The 26088-nt window shown below is 61.6% G+C and overlaps 1 protein-coding gene across 1 annotated transcript in view; it reads left to right on the forward strand.

Annotated features, from left to right (window-relative positions):
- The first annotated feature begins 51 nt into the window (after positions 1-51).
- GPAA1 (glycosylphosphatidylinositol anchor attachment 1) overlaps positions 52-26088 on the forward strand; it is a 27951-nt gene continuing 1914 nt past the window's right edge. Inside the window, 7 exon segments of the mRNA XM_085215047.1 lie at positions 52-269; positions 2256-2393; positions 5548-5721; positions 11828-11911; positions 11913-11937; positions 16657-16804; positions 22327-22494. Coding sequence (XP_085071173.1) covers positions 67-269; positions 2256-2393; positions 5548-5721; positions 11828-11911; positions 11913-11937; positions 16657-16804; positions 22327-22494 — 940 coding nt within the window. The 5' untranslated portion in view covers positions 52-66.

Genomic DNA, 26088 nt, shown 5'->3' on the forward strand with positions numbered 1-26088 from the left:
ATTGGAAGGGTCCTGGAAGGTCGTCACTAAACGGATTTTATTGGAAGGGTCCTGGAAGATCAGTAAATGCGTTGGGCTGAAGGGTCCTGGAAGGACAACGGGAGGAGGACGGCAGGGCGCCGCTCCACGCGGGACCGTCCCGCCCCTCGGCCGTATCGCCGCCCATTGGTGCGATCCTACCGGAAGTCCCGCCCCCCGCGCATGCGCAGAGAGCTCCGCGGAGCACCGGAGCGATCGGGCGGTTCCGGTGGGGAACGGAGTGAGAGGAGGTGGGGGAGGGGCGGGGGCTGTGGGGCGGGTGTGGGGTTGTGGGGTGTGGGGTTATGGGGTCGGTGGGGTTGTGGGGTGTGGGGTCTGTGGGGTTATGGGGTGTGTGGGGTTGTTGGGGTTATGGGGTCGGTGGGGTTGTGGGGTGTGTGGGTGTGGGGTGTGTGGGGTCTGTGGGGTTGTGGGGTCTGTGGGTTGTGGGGTGTGGGGTCTGTGGGGTTACGGGGTGTGTGGGGTTGTGGGGTGTGGGGTTCTGGGGTCTGTGGGGTTACGGGGTGTGTGGGGTTGTGGGGTGTGGGGTTGTGGGGTCTGTGGGGTTGTGGGGTGTGGGGTGTGTGGGGTTACGGGGTGTGTGGGGTTGTGGGGTGTGCGGTTCTGGGGTTGGTGGGGTTATGGGGTGCGTGGGGTTGTGGGGTTGTGGGGTGTGTGGGGTTATGGGGTCTGTGGTGTGTGGGATTGTGGGGTCTGAGGGGTTGTGGGGTGTGGGGTTATGGGGTCTGTGGGGTTATGGGGTGTGTGGGGTTGTGGGGTGTGTGGGGTTATGGGGTCTGTGGTGTGTGGGGTTATGGGATGTGTGGGGTTGTGGGGTGTGTGGGGTTGTGGGGTGTGTGGGGTTATGGGGTGTGGGGTTATGGGATGTGTGGGGTTGTGGGGTGTGTGAGGTTATGGGGTGTGGGGTTATGGGATGTGGGGTTATGGGGTGTGGGATTATGGGATGTGGGGTTATGGGATGTGTGGGGTTGTAGGGTGTGTGGGGTTATGGGGTGTGGGGTTATGGGATGTGTGGGGTTGTAGGGTGTGTGGGGTTATGGGGTGTGGGATGTGTGGGGTTGTGGGGTGTGTGGGGTTATGGGGTGTGGGGTTATGGGATGTGTGGGGTTGTGGGGTTATGGGGTTATGGGATGTGTGGGGTTGTGGGGTGCATGGGGTTATGGTGGTCTGTGGAGTTATGGGGTGTGTGGGGTTATGGGGCCTATGGGTGTGGGGGGTGTGGGGTGTGTGGGGTTATGGGATATGTGGGGTTGTGGGATCTGTGGGAGTTATGGGGTGTGTGGGGCCTATGGGTGTGGGGGGTGTGGGGTTATGGGGTGTGTGGAGTTATGGGGTTGTTGGGGTTATGGGGTGTGTGGAGTTATGGGGTTGTTGGGGTTATGGGGTGTGTGGGGTTGTGGGGTGTGTGGGGTTATGGGGTGTGGGGTTATGGGGTCTGTGGGGTTATGGGATGTGTGGGGTTATGGGGTGTGTGGGGTTGTGGGGTGTGTGGGGTTATGGGGTCTATGGGGTTATGGGATCAGTGGGTGTGGGGTCTGTGGGGTGGTGGGGTGGTTATGGGGCAGATATGGGGGCTGTGAGGTGGTTATGGGGCAGATATGGGGGCTGTGGGGTGGTTATGGAGCAGATATGGGTGCTGTGGGTGGTTATGGGGCAGATATGGAGGTACGGGGTGGTTATGGGGCAGATATGGGTTCTGTGGGGTGGTTATGGGCGAGATATGGGTTCTGTGAGGTGGTTATGGGGCAGATATGGGGGCTGCGGGGTGGTTATGGGGTAGATATGGGGGCTGCGGGGTGGTTATGGGGCAGATATGGGGCTGTGGGGTCATTATGGGGCAGATATGGGTTCTGTGGGTGGTTATGGGGCAGATAAGGGGGCTGTGGGGTCGTTATGGGGCAGATATGGGGGCTGCGGGGTGGTTATGGGGCAGATATGGGGCTGTGGGGTGGTTATGGGGCAGATATGGGTTCTGTGGGTGGTTATGGGGCAGATATGGGGGCTACGGGGTGGTTATGGGGCAGATATGGGGCTGTGGGGTCGTTATGGGGCAGATATGGGTTCTGTGGGTGGTTATGGGGCAGATATGGGGCTGTGGGGTCGTTATGGGGCAGATATGGGGTGCTTCTGAGGTCTATGGGGCGATGTGGGGCAGTTGGGGAGGCTGAGCTGCCGCGGGTCTCACTTATGGGGCGCTGAGCTCCTCGCTCTCTCAGTTGTGGGGCGGAGGAGGGCTTCCCTGTGGGGCGGAGGAGCGCCGCGCGCCCCACAAGTGCCGCTATGGGGCTGCTGTCCGACCCGCAGTGCCGGCGCCTGCTGACCCGCCTCCTACAGCGCTTCAATGTGCCCCTATGGTGCGTCACCGCCCCGCGCGGCCCCATATGGCCCCACACGGCCCCATATAACCCTGTATGGCCCCACGTGACCCTATATGGCCCCACACGGCCCCATATGGCCCCACACGGCCCCATATAACCCTGTATGGCCCCACGTGACCCTATGTGGCACCTTCTGTCCCTATATGGCCCCACACTGCCCCATATGGCCCCACACTGCCCCATATAACCCTATATGGCCCCACATGACCCTGTATGGCCCCAAGTGACCCTATAAGGCACCACGTGTCCCTATATGGCCCCACACGGCCCCATATAACCCTGTATGGCCCCACGTGACCCTATAAGGCACCACGTGTCCCTATATGGCCCCATATGGTCCCACACTGCCCCATATAGCCCTGTATGGCCCCACGTGACCCTATGTGGCACCTTGTGTCCCTATGTGGCCCCACACGGCCCCATATGGCCCCACACGGCCCATATAACCCTGTATGGCCCCACGTGACCCCATATGGCCCCACACGGCCCCATATAACCCTGTATGGCCCCACGTGACCCTATGTAGCACCTTGTGTCCCTATATGGCCCCACACGGCCCCATATGGCCCCACACGGCCCCATATAACCCTGTATGGCCCCACGTGACCCTATAAGGCACCACGTGTCCCTATATGGCCCCATATGGTCCCACACTGCCCCATATAGCCCTGTATGGCCCCACGTGACCCTATGTGGCACCTTGTGTCCCTATATGGCCCCACACGGCCCCATATGGCCCCACACGGCCCCATATAACCCTGTATGGCCCCACGTGACCCTATATGGCACCACGTGTCCCTATATGGCCCCACACGGCCCCATATGGCCCCACACGGCCCCATATAACCCTGTATGGCCCCACGTGACCCTATGTGGCACCTTGTGTCCCTATATGGCCCCACACTGCCCCATATAACCCTGTATGGCCCCACGTGACCCTATGTGGCACCTTGTGTCCCTGTATGGCCCCACATGGCCCCATATAACCCTGTATGGCCCCACGTGACCCTATGTGGCACCTTCTGTCCCTATATGGCCCCACATGGCCCCATATAACCCTGTATGGCCCCACGTGACCCTATAAGGCACCACATGTCCCTATATGGCCCCACACTGCCCCATATAACCCTGTATGGCCCCACATGACCCTATGTGGCACCACGTGTCCCTATATGGCCCCGCACGGCCCCATATGGCCCCACACGGCCCCATATAACCCTGTATGGCCCCACGTGACCCTATAAGGCACCATGTGCCCCTATATGGCCCCATATGGTCCCACACTGCCCCATATAGCCCTGTATGGCCCCACGTGACCCTATGTGGCACCTTGTGTCCCTATGTGGCCCCACACGGCCCCACGTGACCCTATAAGGCACCACGTGTCCTTATATGGCCCCATATGGCCCCACACTGCCCCATATAACCCTGTATGGCCCCACGTGTCCCTATATGGCCCCATATGGTCCCACACTGCCCCATATAACCCTTAAGGCCCCACGTGACCCTATATGGCACAACGTGTCCCTATATGGCCCCACACGGCCCCATATGGCCCCACATGGCCCCTTATAACCCTGTATGGCCCCACGTGACCCTATATGGCACCACGTGTCCCTATATGGCCCCACACGGCCCCATATGGCCCCACACGGCCCCATATAACCCTTAAGGCCCCACGTGATCCTATATGGCATCTCGAGTCCCTATATGGCCCCACACGGCCCCATATGGCCCCACACTGCCCCATATAACCCTGTATGGCCCCACGTGACCCTATATGGCACCTTATGTCCCTATATGGCCCCACGTGACCCCACAGTGCCCCATATATCCCTATATGGACCCACGTGACCCTATATGGCACCTTGTGTCCCCATATAGCCCCATATGGCACCTTGCGTCCCCATACGTCCCCACACATCCCCATACAGCCCCACATGGCCCCACGCAACCCTATATGGCCCTATACGTCTCCATGCATTCCCATATAACCCCATATTTCCCCACGTGTCCCTATATGGCCCCATACATCCCCACGCATCCCCATACGGCCCCATATGGCCCCACACTGCCCCATATAACCCTATATGGCCCCACGTGATCCTATGTGGCACCTTGTGTCCCCATATGGCCCCATATGGCCCCACACTGCCCCATATATCCCAATATGGCCCCATAAGGCCCCATATGTTTCCCATACGGCCCCACAACCCGCACTGCTGTACCACCCCCACCCCATAACCCCACAACCCCTTAGCCCCATACCTACATCACCCCATAAGTGTCCCCATACCCCATAACCCCATAAGTGACCCCATAACCCCATAAATGACTCCATAACCCCATAAATAACCCCATAAGTGCCCCCATGACCCCATAAGTGACCCCATAACCCCATAAATAACCCATAAGTGCCCCCATGACCCCATCAATAACCCCATAAATGACCCCATAAGTGCCCCCATAAACCCATCAGTGCCCCCATGACCCCGTGAGTGCCCCCCATGGCCCCATAAATAACCCCATAAGTGCCCCTATGACTCCATAAGTGCCCCATGACCCATAAGTGCCCCCATGACCCCATAAATAACCCCATAAGTGCCCCCATGACCCCATAAGTGCCCCCATAACCCCATCAATAACCCCATAACCCCATAAATGACCCCTTAAGTGCCCCATCACCCCATCAATAACCCCATAACCCCGTCAATAACCCATGAGTGACCCATGACCCCATAAGTGGACCCATAAGTGACCCCATAAGTGCCCCCATAACCCCATAAGTGCCCCCATGACCCATCAGTGACCCCATAAGTGACCCCATAAGTGCCCCCATGACCCCATCAGTGCCCCCATGACGCCATAAGTGCCCCATAACCCCATCAATAACCCCATAAGTGCCCCCATGACCCCATAAATGACCCCATAAATGACCCCATAAATGACCCCATAATTCCCCCCATAACCCCATCGTTGCCCCCATCCCCGCAGCGCCGTGTGTTACATCACGGGGCTCTGCTGGTTCGCGGCGCTGCCCCCCATCCCATAACCCCATCAATAACCCCATAAGTGACCCCATGACCCCATAAGTGACCCCATGACCCCATCGTTGCCCCCATCCCCGCAGCGCCGTGTGTTACATCACGGGGCTCTGCTGGTTCGCGGCGCTGCCCCCGCTGGCGCCCCGCAGCTCCATGTCGGAAAACGCCATGGGCTCCACCATGGTGGAGGAGCGCTTCCAGCTCGGCGCCGCCGCCGCCGCCTACGGGAGGGAATTCAGCGCACGCAGGGAGGCGGGGGAGTGAGGGGGGGGGGGAGGGGGGAAGGGAGAGGGGGGGGAGGGGAGGGAGGGGGGGGGGGGGGGGGGAGGGGAAGGGGGGGGAGGGGGGGAAGGGGGGAGGGGGGGGGGGGGGGGGGGGGTTCGCGGCGCTGCCCCCCATCCCATAACCCCATCAATAACCCCATAAGTGACCCCATAACCCATCAATAACCCCATAAGTGAACCCATAACCCCATCGATAACCCCATAAGTGACCCCATGACCCCATCAATAACCCCATAAGTGAACCCATAACCCCATCAGAACCCATAAGTGACCCATAACCCCATCAGTAACCCATAAGTGAACCCATAACCCCGTCAATAACCCCATAAGTGAACCCATAACCCCATCAGTAACCCCATAAGTGAACCCATAACGCCATCGATAACCCCATAAGTGACCCCATAACCCCATCGATAACCCCATAAGTGACCCCATAACCCCATCAGTAACCCCATAAGTGAACCCATAACCCCGTCAATAACCCCATAAGTGAACCCATAACCCCATCAATAACCCCATAAGTGACCCATAACCCCATCAGTAACCCCATAAGTGAACCCATAACCCCATCAGTAACCCCATAAGTGAACCCATAACCCCATCAGTAACCCCATAAGTGAACCCATAACCCCATCAATAACCCCATAAGTGAACCCATAACCCCATCAGTAACCCATAAGTGAACCCATAACCCCATCAATAACCCCATAAGTGAACCATAACCCCGTCAATAGCCCCATAAGTGAACCCATGACCCCATCAATAACCCCATAAGTGAACCCATAACCCCATCAATAACCCCATAAGTGAACCCATGACCCCATCAATAACCCCATAAGTGACCCCATAACCCCATCAATAACCCCATAAGTGAACCCATAACCCCATCAATAACCCCATAAGTGACCCCATGACCCCATCAATAACCCCATAAGTGAACCCATAACCCCATCAATAACCCATAAGTGAACCCATAACCCCATCAGTAACCCCATAAGTGAACCCATAACCCCATCAGTAACCCCATAAGGGAAACCCATAACCCCGTCAATAACCCCATAAGTGAACCCATAACCCCATCAGTAACCCCATAAGTGAACCCATAACCCCGTCAATAACCCCATAAGTGAACCCATAACCCCATCAATAACCCCATAAGTGACCCCATAACCCCGTCAATAACCCCATAAGTGAACCCATAACCCCATCAATAACCCCATAAGTGAACCCATAACCCCATCAATAACCGCATAAGTGACCCCATAACCCCATCAATAACCCCATAAGTGACCCCATAACCCCATGAATAACCCCATAAGTGAACCCATAACCCCATCAATAACCCCATAAGTGAACCCATAACCCCGTCAATAACCCCATAAGTGACCCCATAACCCCATCAGTAACCCCATAAGTGAACCCATAACCCCGTCAATAACCCCATAAGTGAACCCATGACCCCATCATAAACCCCATAAGTGAACCCATAACCCCATCAATAACCCCATAAGTGACCCCATAACCCCATCGATAACCCCATAAGTGACCCCATAACCCCATCAGAACCCCATAAGTGACCCCATAACCCCATCAGTAACCCCATAAGTGAACCCATAACCCCATCGATAACCCCATAAGTGACCCCATAACCCCATCAGTAACCCCATAAGTGAACCCATAACCCCATCAATAACCCCATAAGTGAACCCATGACCCCATCAATAACCCCATAAGTGAACCCATAACCCCATCAATAACCCCATAAGTGAACCCATGACCCCATCAATAACCCCATAAGTGAACCCATGACCCCATCAATAACCCCATAAGTGAACCCATAACCCCATCGATAACCCCATAAGTGACCCCATAACCCCGTCAATAACCCCATAAGTGAACCCATGACCCCATCAATAACCCCATAAGTGAACCCATAACCCCATCAATAACCCCATAAGTGAACCCATAACCCCATCGATAACCCCATAAGTGAACCCATAACCCCATCAATAACCCCATAAGTGACCCCATAACCCCATCAGTAACCCCATAAGTGAACCCATAACCCCGTCAATAACCCCATAAGTGAACCCATGACCCCATCAATAACCCCATAAGTGAACCCATAACCCCATCAATAACCCCATAAGTGACCCATAACCCATCGATAACCCATAAGTGACCCATAACCCCATCAGAACCCCATAAGTGACCCATAACCCCATCAATAACCCCATAAGTGAACCCATAACCCCATCAGTAACCCCATAAGTGAACCATAACCCATCGATAATGACCCCATAACAGTCGACCCCATAACCCCATCATAACCCCATAATGAACCCATAACCCATCAATAACCCATAAGTGAACCCATGACCCCATCAATAACCCCATAAGTGAACCCATAACCCATCAATAACCCCATAAGTGAACCCATACCCCATCAATAACCCCATAAGTGAACCCATAACCCCATCGATAACCCATAGTGACCCATAACCCCGTCATAACCCCATAAGTGAACCCATGACCCATCAATAACCCCATAAGTGAACCCATAACCCCATCAATAACCCCATAAGTGAACCCATAACCCATCGATAACCCCATAAGTGAACCATAACCCATCATAACCCCATAAGTGACCCATAACCCATCAATAACCCGTAAGTGAACCCATGACCCATCATAACCCCATAGAGGACCCCATAACCCATCGATAACCCCATAAGTGACCCATAACCCCATCAGTAACCCATAAGTGACCATAACCCATCGATAACCCATAGTGACCCATAACCCCATAATAACCCCATAAGTGAACCTAACCCATCATAACCATGACCCATAGTGACCCATAAGTGACCCCATAAGTGACCCCATAATGAGGGAGGGAATGGGGGGGGAGGGAATGGGGGGGGCTGGGGGGTAAGGGGGGCTGCGGGGGGGGGGGGCAGGAATGAGGGGGGCTGGGGGGGGAGGGGCAGTGGGGGGGTGGGGGGGAGGGATGGGGGGGGGGTGTGGGGGGTGGTTGGGGGGGGGGTTGGGGTGGGGGAGGGAATGGGGGGAGGGATGGGGGGGCAGGAATGGGGGGGGCTGGGGGGGATGGGGGCTGCGACGGGGGGGAGGTAGAATGGGGGGGGAGGAATGGGGGGGGAGGGATGGGGGGGGTTGGCGGGAGGTTGGGGGGGGAGTTGGGGTGGGGGAGGGATGGGGGGGTTGGGGTGGGGGAGGGAATGGGGGGGGCAGGAATGGGGGGGGCTGGGGGGTAAGGGGGGTTGCGACAGGGGGGAGGTAGAATGGGGGGGAGCGAATGGGGGGGCAGGAATGGGGGGGGAGGGATGGGGGGCAGGAATGGGGGGCGCTGGGGGGGACGGGGCAATGGGGGGGGGAGGGGGGGAAATGGGGGGGCTGGGGGGTAAGGGGAGCTGCAGGGGGGGAGGTAAAATGGGGGGGAGGGATGGGGGGGCTGGGGGGTAAGGGGGGCTGCAGGGGGGGGAGGTAGAATGGGGGGGAGGGAATGGGGGGGAGGAATGGGGGGGAGGGAAGTGGGGGGGCTGGGGTGGGGTCAGGGGGGGTGGGGGTGGGGGGGGGTGTAACGGGGGGGAGGGAATGGGGGGGGATGGGGATTGGGGGGGGAGGAAGGGGGGGTAGAGATGGGGGGGCTGGGGGGTAAGGGGGCTGCGAGGGGGGGGCAAGGGGAGAATGAGGGGGCAGGAATGGGGGGGCTGTGGGTCAAGGGGGGTTGCGGGGGGGGAGGGATAGAATGGAGGGGGAGGGATGGGGGCGGAGGGGGGGGGTGGGGGGGCAATGAGGGGGCGGGGGGGGGGGGAGGGATGGGGGGGGTGGGGGGTAAGGGGGGCTGCAGGGGGGGGAGGGAATGGGGTGCAGGTCCATGTGGGGGGAGGGAATGGGGGGGCTGGTGGGTGAGGGCGCACTGGGCCCGTTTGGGGGGAAGGGATGCGGGGGGGAGGGAATGGAGAGGGCAGGCATGGGGGGCAGGAATGGGGAGGGATGGGGGGGTCTGGGGGGTGAGGGGGGCTGCAGTGGGGGGGGAGGGGTGAGGGGTTGGGGTGAGGGCCAATGGCGCGGGCTGGGGGGCGAGGAATTGGGGGAAATCTCACCTTTGACAGCAATGCGGGGGGGTCCCGTGCCCACATCCTCCTGACTCCCCCCGTTTTGGCGCCCCCAGCGGCGTGCCGGTGCAGTGGCTGCAGCCCTGTGGGGGGGGATCTGAGTCCATTGACAGCAATGAGGGGGGGTCCCGTGTCCCCACATCCCCCCCTCGTTCCCCCCATATTTCCCACAACCCCCCCCGTTTTTTATACCCACCCCCGCCCCCTACATCTTTGCCTGACCCCCCCGTTTTGGCGCCCCCCAGCGGCAGCCGGTGCAGTGGCTGCAGCCCTGTGGGGGGGAATCTGAGTCCATTGACAGCAATGCGGGGGGGTCCCGTGCCCCACATCCCCCCTGACTCCCCTCGTTTTTGGCGCCCCCCAGCGGCGTGCCGGTGCAGTGGCTGCAGCCTGTGGGGGGGGATCTGTGTTCATTGACGCAATGCGGGGGGGTCCCGTGCCCACATCCCCCCCTGACTCCCCCCCGTTTTATGGCGCCCCCAGCGGGCATGCCGGTGCAGTGGCTGCAGCCCTGTGGGGGGGATCTGAGTCATTGACAGCAATGCGGGGGGGTCCCGTGCCCCACATCCCCCCCTGACTCCCCCCCGTTTTATGGCGCCCCCCAGCGGCGTGCCGGTGCAGTGGCTGCAGCCCTGTTGGGGGGGAATCTGAGTCCATTGACAGCAATGCGGGGGGGTCCCGTGCCCCACATCCCCCCCTGACTCCCCCCCGTTTTATGGCGCCCCCCAGCGGCGTGCCGGTGCAGTGGCTGCAGCCCTGTGGGGGGGATCTGTGTTCATTGACAGCAATGCGGGGGGGTCCCGTGCCCCACATCCCCCCTGACTCCCCCCGTTTTATGGCGCCCCCAGCGGCGTGCCGGTGCAGTGGCTGCAGCCCTGTGGGGGGAATCTGAGTCATTGACAGCAATGCGGGGGGGTCCGTGCCCCACATCCCCCCTGACTCCCCCCCGTTTTATGGCGCCCCCCAGCGGCGTGCCGGTGCAGTGGCTGCAGCCTGTGGGGGGGATCTGTGTTCATTGACCGCAATGGGGGGGGTCCCGTGCCCCACATCCCCCCTGACTCCCCCCGTTTTATGGCGCCCCAGCGGGTTGCCGGTGCAGTGGCTGCAGCCCTGTTGGGGGGAATCTGGTCATTGACAGCAATGCGGGGGGGTCCGTGCCCCACATCCCCCCTGACTCCCCCCCGTTTTATGGCGCCCCCCAGCGGCGTGCCGGTGCAGTGGCTGCAGCCCTGTTGGGGGGGAATCTGTGTTCATTGACAGCAATGCGGGGGGGTCCCGTGCCCCACATCCCCCCCATCCCCCATATTTCCCCACAGCCCCCCCTTTTGTCTCACATCCCCCCCCAACCCCATCATTTGCCCCCACCCCTCTCCCTTTTGCCCCCCCCCCTCCCATAGGGCCATTCTGGGCTCATGGCTGCAGCCCTGTTGGGGGGAATCTGAGTCCATTGACAGCAATGAGGGGGGGTCCGTGCCCATCCCCCCCCCAGTTCCCCAATATTTCCCCAACCCCACCCGTTTTGCTCCACCCCCCAATCGTACATCATTTGCCTGACCCCCCCGTTTAATGGCGCCCCCAGCGGCGTGCCGGTGCAGTGGCTGCAGCCCTGCTGGGGGGGATCTGTGTTCATTGACGCAATGGGGGGGGGTCCCGTGCCCCACATCCCCCCTGACTCCCCCCCCGTTTTATGGCGCCCCCCAGCGGCGTGCCGGTGCAGTGGCTGCAGCCTGTGGGGGGGGAATCTGTGTTCATTGACAGCAATGCGGGGGGGTCCCGTGCCCCACATCCCCCCTGACTCCCCCCCGTTTTATGGCGCCCCCCAGCGGCGTGCCGGTGCAGTGGCTGCAGCCTGTTGGGGGGGATCTGTGTTCATTGACCGCAATGAGGGGGGGGTCCCGTGCCCCACATCCCCCCTGACTCCCCCCGTTTTATGGCGCCCCCAGCGGCATGCCGGTGCAGTGGCTGCAGCGCACCATGTGGGCGCTGGGGCTGGAGGTTCACACGCAGCGCTTCGCGCGGACGCTGCCTTCCCGATGAGAGCAGGGAGAGATACGTGAGTGGGGGGGGGGGGGGCCGTGCGGGGGGGGGGGCGGCATGGGGGGGGGGTGATGGGGGGGTGATGGGGGGTAATTGGGGTGGTTATGGGGGGGTAATTGGGGGGCATTGTTATGGGGTGGTGATGGGGGGGTTATGGGGGATAATTGGGGGGGGGCATTGTTATGGGGTGATGATGGGGGGGGTTGGGGGTGGGCATTGATGTGGGGTGGTGATGGGGGGGTGTTATGGGGGGGTAATTGGGGGGGTGATGGGGGGGTTATGGGGGGGGCACTGCTATGGGGTGGTGATGGGGGAGTTATGGGGGGTAATTGGGGGGGCAGTATGGGGGGGGAACGGTATGGGGTGGTGATGGGGGGGTGTTACTGGGGGGGTAATTGGGGGGGCGATATGGGGGGGTAATTGGGGGGGTGATGGGGGGGTAATTGGGGGGGCGGTATGGGGAGGTGATGGGGGAGTGGGGGAGCATTGCTATGGGTGGTGATTGGGGGGGTGTTACTGGGGGGTAATTGGGGGGGGCGGTGTGGGGGGGTGATGGGGGGCATTGTTATGGGGTGGTGATGGGGGGTAATTGGGGGGGGTGGTATGGGGGGGTAATGGGGGGGTCATTATTATGGGGTGGTGATGGGGGGGTTGAGGGGGGGCATTGATGTGGGGTGGTGATGGGGGGTGTTATGGGGGGGTTATGGGGGGGGAATTGGGGGGGTGATGGGGGGTTATTTGGGGGGGCACTGCTATGGGGTGGTGATGTGGTGGTTATGGGGGTAATTGGGGGACGGTATGGGGGGGGCACTGCTATGGGGTGGTGATGGGGGGGTTATGGGGGGTTATTGGGGGGGGCATTGCTATGGGGTGGTGATTGGGGGGGTGTTACTGGGGGGTAATTGGGGGGGGCGGTATGGGGGGGTGATGGGGGGTAATTGGGGCGGTTATGGGGGGTTAAATGGGGGGGCATTGTTATGGGGTGGTGATGGGGGGGTAATTGGGGGGGCGGGATGGGGTGGTGATGGGGGGGTTATTTGGGGGTTATTTGGGGGAGCACTGCTATGGGGTGGTGATGGGGGGGGTGATGGGGGGTAATTGGGGGGGCGGTATGGGGGGGGAACGGTATGGGGTGGTGATTGGGGGGTTGTTATGGGGAGGTAATTGGGGGGGCATTGTTATGGGGTGATGATGGGGGGTAATTGGGGGGGGCGGTTATGGGGGGTGATGGGGGGGTGGGGGAGCATTGCTATGGGGTGGTGATTGGGGGGTGTTACTGGGGGGGGTAATTGGGGGGGGCGGTGTGGGGGGGTGATGGGGGGCAATTGGGGCGGTTATGGGGGGGTAATGGGGGGGCATTGTTATGGGGTGGTGATTGGGGGGGTGTTACTGGGGGGGTAATTGGGGGGGGGCGGTGTGAGGGGGTGATGGGGGGGTTGAGGGGGGCATTGATGTGGGGTGGTGATGGGGGGGTGTTATGGGGGGGTAATTGGGGGGGTGGTATGGGGGGTAATTGGGAGGGTGATGGGGGGTAATTGGGGGGGGTGGTATGGGGGGTAATTGGGGGGGTGGTATGGGGGGGTTATGGGGGGTTATGGGGTGGTAATTGGGGGGGGTCATTGTTATGGGGTGGTGATGGGGGGTTGAGGGGGGGCATTGATGTGGGGTGGTGATGGGGGGGTGTTATGGGGGGGTATGGGGGGGTAATGGGGGGGGTGATGGGGGGGTAATTGGGGGGGCACTGCTATGGGGTGGTGATGTGGTGGTTATGGGGGTAATTGGGGGACGGTATGGGGGGGCACTGCTATGGGGTGGTGATGGGGGGGTTATGGGGGGTAATTGGGGGGGTACTGCTATGGGGTGGTGATTGGGGGGGTGTTACTGGGGGGTAATTGGGGGGGTTATGGGGGATAATTGGGGGGGGTCATTGTTATGGGGTGGTGATGGGGGGGGTTGAGGGGGGGCATTGATGTGGGGTGGTGATGGGGGGGTGTTATGGGGGGGTAATTGGGGGGGTGATGGGGGGGTTATGGGGGGGGCACTGCTATGGGGTGGTGATGGGGGAGTTATGGGGGGGAATTGGGGGGTCACTGCTATGGGGTGGTGATGGGGGGGGTTATGGGGGGTATTGGGGGGGGCGGTATGGGGGGGGTGATGGGGGGGCATTGGTTATGGGGTGGTGATGGGGGGTAATTGGGGGGGGTGGTATGGGGGGGTAATGGGGGGGTCATTGTTATGGGGTGGTGATGGGGGGGTAATTGGGGGGTAATTGGGGGGGCGGTTATGGGGGGGTGATGGGGGGGTGGGGGAGCATTGCTATGGGGTGGTGATTGGGGGGGGTGTTATGGGGGGTAATTGGGGGGGGTGGTATTTGGGGGTTATGGGGGGGTTATGGGGTGGTAATTGGGTGGGGGTCATTGTTATGGGGTGGTGATGGGGGGGGTTGGGGGGGGCATTGATGTGGGGTGGTGGATGATGGGGGGTGTTATGGGGGGTTATGGGGGGGTGATGGGGGGTAATTGGGGGGGTGGTATGGGGGTGTATGGGGGGGTTATGGGGGTATGGGGGTGTTATGGGGTGGTGATGGGGGGGTTATGGGGGGGTTGATGGGGTGGTGATGGGGGGGTTGGGGGGGTGGTATGGGGGTATGGTGATGGGGGGGCTATTGGGGGGGATGGTATGGGGGGGTGATGGGGGGTTGGGGGGGCTTGGGGGGTATGGGATGGGGGGTTATGGGGGGTGTATGGGGGGTCATGTATGGGGTGTGATGGGGGGGTGTTACTGGGGGTAATGGGGGGGTGATGGGGGGTGATGGGGGGTAATGGGGGGTGGTGGTATGGGGGTGGTATGGGGGTAATTGGGTGGGGGGATTGGGGGGGTGATGGGGGGTATTGGGGGGGCATTGATGGGGTGGTGATGGGGGGGGTTTATGGGGGGGTAATGGGGGGGCTTGTATGGGGGTGGTGATGGGGGGGTAGATTGGGGGGGGGTATGGGTGGTGATGGGGGTGTTGGGGGTATTTGGGGGTGTTATGGGGGATGGGGGGATGGGGGTAATTGGGGGGATTGATGGGGTGGTGATGGGGGGGTTTGGGGGTTATGGGGGGTAATTGGGGGGGATGGTTATTGGGGGGTATATGGGGGGAATTGGGGGGTGATGGGGGTTGTTTGGGGGGTATTGGGGGTTTATGGGGGTATGGGGGGTTATGGGGGGATTGGGGGGGTATGGGGGGTAATGGGGGGGTTGGGGGGTAATTGGGGGGCGTTATGGGGGGTGATGGGGGGGTTATGGGGGGTAATTGGGGGGCGGTATGGGGGGTGATGGGGGGGTTATGGGGGTAATTGGGGGGGGTATGGGGGGCATTGTTATGGGGGGGATGGGCCATCTATGGGGTTTGTAATGGGGGGGCATAAGGGGGGCGCTGCTATGGACAGTTGGGGGGGGCACTGTTATGGGGTGGTAGCAGGGGGCAGCTATGGGATCTATGGGGCAGCGTGGCCATTTATGGGCATCTATGGGGCAGCCGTGGGCTATTTATGGGCCACTATGGGGCAACTGTGGGCTATCTATGGGGCAGCTATGGGGCAGCCGTGGGCATCTATGGGTCATCTATGGGGCAGCGATGGGGCAGTGTGGGCCATCTATGGGGCAGTATGGGGCATCTATGGACGTATGGGCAGCTATGGGGCAGCCGTGGGGCAGCTATGGGCCATCTATGGGGCAGCTATGGGGCACCGTGGGCTCTATGGGCATCTATGGGCAGCTATGTGGCAGCCGTGGCATTGGGCATCTATGGGGCAGCATGGCATCTATGGGGCAGCTATGGGGCAACCATTGGGCAGCCGTGGGCCATCTATGGGACAGCTATGGGGCAGCTATGGGCCATCTATGGGGCAGCTATGGGGCAGCCGTGGGCCATCTATGGGGCAGCTATGGGGCAGCCGTGGGCCATCTATGGGGCAGCTATGGGGCAGCCGTGGGCCATCTATGGGGCAGCTGTGGGCCATCTATGGGGCAGCTATGGGCCATCTATGGGGCAGCAGTGGGCCATCTATGGGGCAGCTATGGGGCAGCCGTGGGATCTATGGGGCAGCCGTGGGATCTATGGGGCAGAATGGGATCTATGGGGCAGCTATGGGGCAGCCGTGGGATCTATGGGGCAGCCGTGGGCCATCTATGGGCCATCTGTGGGGCAGCTATGGGGCAGCCGTGGGCCATCTATGGGCCATCTATGGGGCAGCTATGGGCCATCTATGGGGCAGCAGTGGGCCATCTATGGGGCAGCTATGGGGCAGCCGTGGGGCAGCTGTGGGCCATCTATGGGCCATCTATGGGGCAGCTATGGGCATTATGGGGGAGCGTGGGCATCTATGGGGCAGCTATGGGGCAGCCGTGGGCCATCTATGGGGCAGCCATAGGCCATCTATGGGCCCTCTATGGGGCAGCTATGGGGCAGCCGTGGGGCAGTATGGGGCAGCGTGGGCCATCTATGGGGCAGCATAGGCATCTATGGGCATCTATGGGGCAGCTATGGGGCAGCAATAAGCCATCTATGGGGCAGCTGTGGGCCATCTATGGGCCATCTATGGGCCATCTATGGGCCATCTATGGGGCAGCCGTGGGATCTATGGGGCAGCTATGGGGCAGCCGTGGGCCATCTATGGGGCAGCCGTGGGCCATCTATGGGGCAGCTATGGGGCAGCCGTGGGGCAGCCCCGAGCGGCCCGTCCCGCAGGCGGTGCGCGGCACCAACGTGTACGGGATCCTGCGCGCTCCTCGGGCCGCCCGCACGGAGGCGCTGGTGCTGAGCGCTCCCTGCTCCCCGCCGCCCCACAACAGCCAGGCCGTGGGGCTGCTGCTGGCCCTCGCCGCCTACTTCCGGGGTGAGACCCCAACGGCGCCCCCTGCTGGCCCCAAAGCCCCGGTGTCACCGCCACGATGGCCCCGATGGCCCCGATGTCCCTCCGTGTCCCCAATGTCCCCCAATGTCCCCAATGGCCCTGATGTCCCCAATGTCCCCATTGTCCCCAGTGTCCCCAGTGTCCTCCATGTCCCCCAATGTCCCAATGCCCGATGTCCCTCGTGTCCCCAGTGTCCCCAATGTCCCCAATGTCCCCAATGGCCCTGATGTCCCCAATGTCCCATTTTCCCCAGTGTCCCCAGTGTCTCCATGTCCCCAATGTCCCAATGGCCCCGATGTCCCCCCGTGTCCTCCGTGTCCCCCAATGTCCCCAATGGCCCTGATGTCCCCAATGTCCTCTAGTGTCCCCAATGTCCCCATTGTCCCCAATGCCCCCTAATGTCCCCAGTGTCCTCCATGTCCCCCAATGTCCCCAATGGCCCTGATGTCCCCAATGTCCTCTAGTGTCCCCAATGTCCCCATTGTCCCCAATGCCCCCTAATGTCCCAGTGTCCTCCATGTCCCCAGTGTCCCCAATGTCCCCAATGACCCCAATGCCCCCTAGTGTCCCCAATGGCCCAATGGCCCCGATGTCCCCCGTGTCCTCCATGTCCCCAATGTCCCCAATGTCCCCAGTGTCCCCGATGTCCCCCAATGCCCCCTAGTGTCCCCAATGTCCCCATTGTCCCTGATGGCCGCAATGTCCCTGATGTCCCCCATGTTCTCCATGTCCCCAATGTCCCAATGGCCCTGATGTCCCCGGGTCCTCCATGTCCCCCAATGTCCCCAATGTCCCCAGTGTCCCGATGTCCCCAATGCCCCTAGTGTCCCAATGTCCCCAGTGTCCCCTGATGTCCCCACGTGTCCTCCATGTCCCCCAATGTCCCCAATGTCCCCCAATGCCCCCAGTGTCCCCAATGTCCCCCAATGCCCCCTAGTGTCCCCAATGTCCCAGTGTCCCAGTATCCCCAGTGTCCCCAATGTCCCAGTGTCCCAGTGTCACCGCCCAATGTCCCCAGGGTCCCCCCACACCCCAAGTTCCCCCCTACATCCCCAATGTCCCAGTGTCCCTGATGTCCCCCGTGTCCCCAATGTCCCCAATGTCCCCCAATGTCCCAATGTCCTGATGTCCCCCATGTCCTCCTATCCTCAATGTCCCCAGTGTCCCCAGTGTCCCGATGTCCCCAATGCCACCAAGTGTCCCAATGTCCCCAAAGCCCCTTAGTGTCCCCAATGTCCCAATGTCCCCAGTGTCCCGGTGTCCCCAATGTCCCCAATGTCCCCAGTGTCCCCAGTGTCACCAATGTCCCCCACTGTCCCCAGTGTCCCCATGTCCCAGTGTCCCCAATGTCCCCAATGCCCCTAGTGTCCCCAATGTCCCAGTGTCCCCAGTGTCCCAGTGTCCCCAATGTCCCCCAATGTCCCCTAGTGTCCCCAATGTCCCCAGTGTCCCCAGTGTCCCCAGGGTCCCCAGTGTCCCCAATGTCCTCCCACATCCCCAATGTCTCCCCATGTCTCCAATGTCCCCAATGTCCCCCAATCCCCAGTGTCCTCCCCACGTCCCCAATGTCCCCAATGTCCCTCAATGCCCCCTAGTGTCCCCAATGTCCCCAGTGTCCCCGATGTCCCCCAATGCCCCCTAGTGTCCCAATGTCCCAGTGTCCCTGATGTCCCCCGTGTTCTCCATGTCCCCCAATGGCCCCAATGCCCCCCAGTGTCCCCAGTGTCCCCAGTGTCCCCAGTGTCCCCAGGGTCCCCAGTGTCCCCAGTGTCACCGCCCCAATGTCCCAGGGTCCCCCCACACCCCCAAGTTCCCCCCTACATCCCAATGTCCCTGATGTCCCCCATGTCCTCCATGTCCCCCATGTCCCAGTGTCCCAATGTCCACCAATGCCCCTAGTGTCCCCAATGTCCCAGTGTCCCTGATGTCCCCGGGTCCTCCATGTCCCCAATGTCCCCAGTGTCCCCAGTGTCCCCGATGTCCCCCAATGACCCTAGTGTCCCCAATGTCCCCAGTGTCCCTGATGTCCCCCGTGTCCCCAATGTCCCTCAATGTCCCCAATGTCCCTGATGTCCCCCGTGTCCTCCATGTCCCCCAATGTCCCCAATGGCCCTGATGTCCCCCCATGTCCTCCTATCCCCCAATGTCCCCAGTGTCCCCAGTGTCCCCGATGTCCCCCAATGCCACCAAGTGTCCCCAATGTCCCCCAAAGCCCCTTAGTGTCCCCAATGTCCCCAATGTCCCCAGTGTCACCAATGTCCCCCACTGTCCCCAGTGTCCCCAATGTCCCTAGTGTCCCCAATGTCCCCCAATGCCTAGTGTCCCCAATGTCCCCAGTGTCCCCAGTGTCCCCAGTGTCCCCAATGTCCCCCAATGTCCCCTAGTGTCCCCAATGTCCCATTTGTCCCAGTGTCCCCAGTGTCCCCAGGGTCCCCAGTGTCCTCCCACATCCCCAATGTCTCCCCATGTCCCCAATGTCCCCCAATGTCCCCCCACATCCCCAGTGTCCCCCCACGTCCCCAATGTGCCCAATGTCCCCAATGCTCCCTAGTGTCCCCAATGTCCCCAGTGTCCCCAATGTCCCCAGGGTCCCCAGTGTCCCCAGTGTCCCCAATGTCCCCAGTGTCCCCAATGTCCCCCAATGCCCCCAATGTCCCCAGTGTCCCCAATGTCCCCAATGCCCCCCAGTGTCCCCAGTGTCCTCCCACATCCCCAATGTCTCCCCATGTCTCCAATGTCCCCCATGTGTCCCCCCATATCCCCAGTGTCCCCAGTGTCCCCAATGTCCCCAATGCCCCCAATGTCCCAGTGTCCCAATGTCCCCAATGCCCCCAGTGTCCCCAATGTCCTCCCACATCCCCAATGTCTCCCCATGTCTCCAATGTCCCCCAATGTCCCCCACTCCCCAGTGTCCCCAGTGTCCCCAATGTCCCCCAATGTCCCCCCACATCCCCAGTGTCCCCCCCACGTCCCCAATGTCCGCAATGTCCCCCAATGCCCTCTAGTGTCCCCAATGTCCCCAGTGTCCCCAGTGTCCCCAATGTCCCCAATGTCCCCAGTGTCCCCAGTGTCCCCAATGCCCCCCAGTGTCCCCAATGTCCCCAATGTCCCCAGTGTCCCCAATGTCCCCAGTGTCCCCAGGGTTTCCAATGCCCCTAGTGTCCCCAATGTCCCCTGTGTCCCCAGTGTCCCCAATGCCCCCATGTCCCAATGTCCCCCCACATCCCCAGTGTCCCCCCACGTCCCAGTGTCCGCAATGTCCCCAATGCCCCCTAGTGTCCCCTAGTGTCCCCAATGTCCCCAGTGTCCCCAATGTCCCCAGGGTCCCCAGTGTCCCCAGTTTCCCCAATGCCCCCCAATGTCCCCAGTGTCCCCAGGGTCCCCATTGTCCCCAATGTCCCCAATGCCCTCTAGTGTCCCCAATGTCCCCAGGGTTCCCAATGTCCCCAATGTCCCCATTGTCCCCGATGTCCCCCAATGCTCCTAGTGTCCCCAATGTCCCCCAAAGCCCCTAGTGTCCCCAATGTCCCCATTGTCCCCCAATGGCCGCAATGTCCCCATGTCCCCATTGTCCCCAGTGTCCCCAGTGTCCCCAATGTCCCCTAGTGTCCCCAATGTCCCCAGTGTCCCCAATGTCCCCATTGTCCCCAGTGTCCCCAGTGTCACCGCCCCAATGTCCCCAGGTCCCCCCCACACCAGGTCCCCCCTCGTCCCCAATGTCCCCGATGTCCCTGATGTCCCCCGTGTCCCATGTCCCCCAATGTCCCCAGTGTCCCCAATGCCCCCCAGTGTCCCCAATGTCCCCCTCCACAGTGTCCCCCCACGTCCCCAATGTCCGCAATGTCCCCAATGCCTCTAGTGTCCCCAATGTCCCAGTGTCCCCAGTGTCCATGTCCCCAGGTCCCAGTGTCCCCAGTGTCCCCAATGCCCCCAGTGTCCCCAGTGTCCCCAGTGTCCCCAGTGTCCCCGGTGTCCCCAGTGTCCCCAATGCCCCCCAGTGTCCCCCATGTCCTCCCACATCCCCAATGTCTCCCCATGTCTCCAATGTCCCCAATGTCCCCCACATCCCCCGTGTCCCCCCACGTCCCCAATGTCCCCAATGTCCCAATGTCCCTAGTGTCCCCAATGTCCCCAGTGTCCCATGTCCCCAGGTCCCCAGTGTCCCCAGTGTCCCCCCACGTCCCCAGTGTCCCCAATGTCCCCAATGCTCCCTAGTGTCCCCAATGTCCCCAGTGTCCCCAGTGTCCCCACTGTCCCCAATGTCCCCAGGGTCCCCAGTGTCCCCAGTGTCCCCAGGGTCCCCAGTGCCACCACCCCGATGTCCCCAATGTCCCTGGTGTCCCCAGTGTCCCCAATGCCCCCCAGTGTCCCCAGTGTCCCCAGTGTCCCCAGTGTCCCCAATGTCCCCAATGCCCCAGTGTCCCCAGTGTCCTCCACATCCCCAATGTCTCCCCATCGTCCCCAATGTCCCCAGTGTCCCCAGTGTCCCCAGTGTCCCCAATGCCCCCAGTGTCCCCATGTCCCCAGTGTCCCAGTGTCCCAATGTCCCCAATGCCCCCCAGTGTCCCCATGCCCCAATGTCCCCAGTGTCCCAATGTCCCCAATGCCCCCCAGTGTCCCCAGTGTCCCCCACATCACCAATGTCTCCCCACGTCCCCAATGTCCCCAGTGTCCCCAGTGTCCCCAGTGTCCCCAATGTCCCCAGTGTCCCCAGTGTCCCCATGCCCCCAGTGTCCCCAATGTCCCCAATGCCCCCCAGTGTCCCCAGTGTCCTCCACATCCCCAATGTCTCCCATGTCCCCAATGTCCCCAGTGTCCCCCAATCCCCCGTGTCCCCCCACGTCCCAATGTCCGCAATGTCCCCCAATGCCCCATAGTGTCCCCAAAGCCCCCTAGTGTCCCCAATGTCCCCAGTGTCCCCAATGTCCCCAATGTCCCAGTGTCCCAGTGTCCCAAAGTCCCCCAGTGTCCCCAATGTCCCAGTGTCCCGTGTCCCAATGTCCCCAATGTCCCAATGTCCCCAGTGTCCCCAATGTCCCCAGGGTCCCCAATTCCCCAAGGGTCCCAATGTCCCAATGCTCCCTAGTGTCCCCAATGTCCCCAGTGTCCCCAATGTCCCCAGGGTCCCCAGTGTCCCCAATGTCCCATGGTCCCCAGTGTCCCCAGTGTCCCCAGTGTCCCCAGGGTCCCAGTGCCACCACCGATGTCCCCAATGTCCTGGTGTCCCCAGTGTCCCAATGCCCCCCAGTGTCCCCAATGTCCCCAGGGTCCCCAGTGTCCCCAGTGTCCCCAATGTCCCAGGGTCCCCAATGTCCCAATGCTCCCTAGTGTCCCCAATGTCCCAGTGTCCCCAGTGTCCCCAATGTCCCCATTGTCCCCAATGTCCCCAATGTCCCCAATGCCCCCAGTGTCCCCAGTGTCCCCAGTGTCCTCCCACATCCCCAATGTCTCCCCACGTCCCCAATGTCCCCGATGTCCCCAACGTCCCCCCTGTCCCCCCATAGAGCAGATCTACTGGGCCAAGGATCTCATCTTCCTGGTGAACGAACACGACCTGCTGGGCATGGAGGCCTGGCTGGAGGCCTATCATGACTGCAACCGCTCCGGTCAGACGTGGGGACGTCGTGGGTGGGGACATGGGGACAGCATGGGGACATGGGGACAGCATGGGGGTGTGGGGACAGAATGGGGGTGTGGGGATAGCATGGGGTGCGGGGACATGGGGACAGAATGGGGGGTGGGGACATGGGGACAGCATGGGGGGTGGGGACATGGGGACAGCATGGGGTGCGGGGACATGGGGACAGCGGGGGGGACATGGGGACAGCATGGGGTGTGGGGACATGGGGACAGCATGGGGACATGGGGACAGAATGGGGGGTGGGGACTTGGGGACAGCGTGGGGACATGGGGACAGCATGGGGTGTGGGGGCATGGGGACAGCGTGGGGACATGGGGACAGAATGGGGGTGTGGGGATAGCATGGGGTGTGGGGACATGGGGACAGCATGGGGACATGGGGACATGGAGGGGTGTGGGGACATGGGGACAGCGGGGGGACATGGGGACAGAATGGGGGGTGGGGACTTGGGGACAGCGTGGGGACATGGGGACAGCATAGGGTGCGGGGACATGGGGACAGCGGTGGGGACATGGGGACAGCATGGGGACATGGGGACAGAATGGGGGTGCGGGGACATGGGGACAGCATGGGGACATGGGGACATGGAGGGGTGTGGGGACATGGGGACAGCGGGGGGACATGGGGACAGAATGGGGGTGTGGGGAAGCATGGGGTGCGGGGACATGGGGACAGCGGGGGGGACATGGGGACAGCATGGGGACATGGGGACAGAATGGGGGTGCGGGGACATGGGGACAGCATGGGGACATGGGGACTTGGGGACAGCGTGAGGACATGGGGACAGCATGGGGTGCGGGGGCATGGGGACAGCGTGGGGACATGGGGACAGAATGGGGGGTGGGGACTTGGGGACAGCGTGGGGACATGGGGACAGAATGGGGTGTGGGGACATGGGGACAGCGGGTGGGGACATGGGGACAGAGTGGGGGTGTGGGGACATGGGGACGGAATGGGGAAATGGGGACAGCATGGGGGTGTGGGGACATGGGGACAGCATGGGGACATGGGGACAGAATGGGGTGTGGGGACATGGGGACAGCGTGGGGACATGGGGACAGAATGGGGGGTGGGGACTTGGGGACAGCAGGGGGACATGGGGACAGAATGGGGTGTGGGGACATGGGGACAGCGGGGGGACATGGGGACAGAGTGGGGGTGTGGGGACATGGGGACGGAATGGGGTGTGTGGGGACAGCATGGGGGTGTGGGGACATGGGGACAGCATGGGGACATGGGGACAGAATGGGGTGTGGGGACATGGGGACAGCGTGGGGACATGGGGACAGAATGGGGGGTGGGGACTTGGGGACAGCATGGGGACATGGGGACAGAATGGGGGTGTGGGGACATGGGGACGGAATGGGGACATGGGGACAGCATGGGGGTGTGGGGACATGGGGACAGCATGGGGACATGGGGACAGAATGGGGGGTGGGGACATGGGGACGGAATGGGGACATGGGGACAGCATGGGGTGTGGGGACATGGGGACAGCATGGGGACATGGGGACAGAATGGGGTGTGGGGACATGGGGACAGCGTGGGGACATGGGGACAGAATGGGGGGTGGGACTTGGGGACAGCATGGGGACATGGGGACAGAATGGGGGTGTGGGGACATGGGGACGGAATGGGGACATGGGGACAGCATGGGGGTGTGGGGACATGGGGACAGCATGGGGACATGGGGACAGAATGGGGGGTGGGGACATGGGGACGGAATGGGGACATGGGGACAGCATGGGGTGTGGGGACATGGGGACAGCATGGGGACATGGGGACAGAATGGGGTGTGGGGACATGGGGACAGCATGGGGACATGGGGACAGCACGGGGTGTGTGGGGACATGGGGACAGCATGGGGACATGGGGACGGAATGGGGGTGTGGGGATAGCATGGGGTGCGGGGACATGGGGATAGCGGGGGGACATGGGGACAGCATGGGGACATGGGGACAGCACAGGGGTGTGGGGACATGGGGACAGCATGGGGACATGGGGACGGAATGGGGGTGTGGGGATAGCATGGGGTGCAGGGACATGGGGACAGCGGGGGGACATGGGGACAGCATGGGATGTGGGGACATGGGGACAGCATGGGGACATGGGGATAGCACGGGGGTGTGGGGACATGGGGACAGCATGGGGATATGGGGACAGCATGGGCTGCGGGGACATGAGGACAGCGGGGGGACATGGGGACAGAATGGGGTGTGGGGACATGGGGACAGCGGGGGGACATGGGGACAGCATGGGGTGCGGGGGCATGGGGACAGCATGGGGATATGGGGACAGCATGGGGTGCGGGGACATGAGGACAGCGGGGGGACATGGGGACAGAATGGGGTGTGGGGACATGGGGACAGCGGGGGGACATGGGGACAGCATGGGGTGCGGGGGCATGGGGACAGCATGGGGGTGTGGGGACATGGGGACAGCATGGGGACATGGAGGGGACATGGGATGAGGACATGGGATGGGGACATGGAGGGGACATGGAGGGGACATGGGGGGAACATGGAAGGGACATGGAAGGGACATGGAGCGGACTTGGAGGGGACATGGAAGGGACATGGGGTGGGGACATGGAGGGGACATGGGATGAGGACACGGAGGGGACATGGAGGGGACATGGAGGGGACAAAGAGGGGACATGGAGGAGACATAGAAGAGACATGGGATGAGGACATGGAGGGGACATGGAGGGGACGTGGAGGGGACATGGAGGGGACATGGGATGAGGACACGGAGGGGACATAGAGGAGACATGGAGGGGACATGGAGGGGACATAGAGGGGACATGGAGGGGACATGGGATGAGGACACGGAGGGGACATGGGATGGCGACATAGAGGGGACATGGGATGAGGACATGGAGGGGACATGGAGGAGACATGGAGGGGACATAGAGGGGACATGGGATGAGGACACGGAGGGGACATGGGATGGGGACATGGAGGGGACATGGAGGGGACATAGAGGGGACATGGAGGGAACATGGGATGAGGACACGGAGGGGACATGGGATGGGGACATGGAGGGGACATGGAGGGGACAGAGGGGACATGGAGGAGACATAGAAGAGACATGGGATGAGGACATGGAGGGGACATGGAGGGGACGTGGAGGGGGCGTGGAGGGGAACATGGAATGAGGACACGGAGGGGACATGGGATGGGGACATGGAGGGGACATAGAGGGGACAAGGAGGGGACATGGAGGAACATGTAGGGGATATGGAGGGGACATGGGATGAGGACATGGAGAGGACATGGGATGGAGACATAGAGGGGACATGGAGGCGATATGTAAGGGACATAGAGGGGACATGGAGGGGACATGGAAGGGACATGGGGTGGGGACACGGAGGGGACATGGGATGAGGACACGGAGGGGACATGGGATGAGGACACGGAGGGGACATGGGATGGGGACACGAAGGGGACATGGGATGAGGACACGGAGAGGACATGGGATGGGCACACGGGGGGGACATGGGAGGGGGACATGTAGGGGACACAGAGGGACATGTAGGGGACATGGAGGGGACATGGAGGAGACATGGAGGGGACATAGAGGGGACATGGAGGGGACATGGGATGAGGACACGGAGGGGACATGG

The sequence above is a fragment of the Meleagris gallopavo genome, unplaced genomic scaffold (assembly GCF_905368555.1).
Source record: "Meleagris gallopavo unplaced genomic scaffold, MGAL_WU_HG_1.1 scaffold_1, whole genome shotgun sequence".
Classification (NCBI taxonomy): Eukaryota; Metazoa; Chordata; class Aves; order Galliformes; family Phasianidae; genus Meleagris; species Meleagris gallopavo.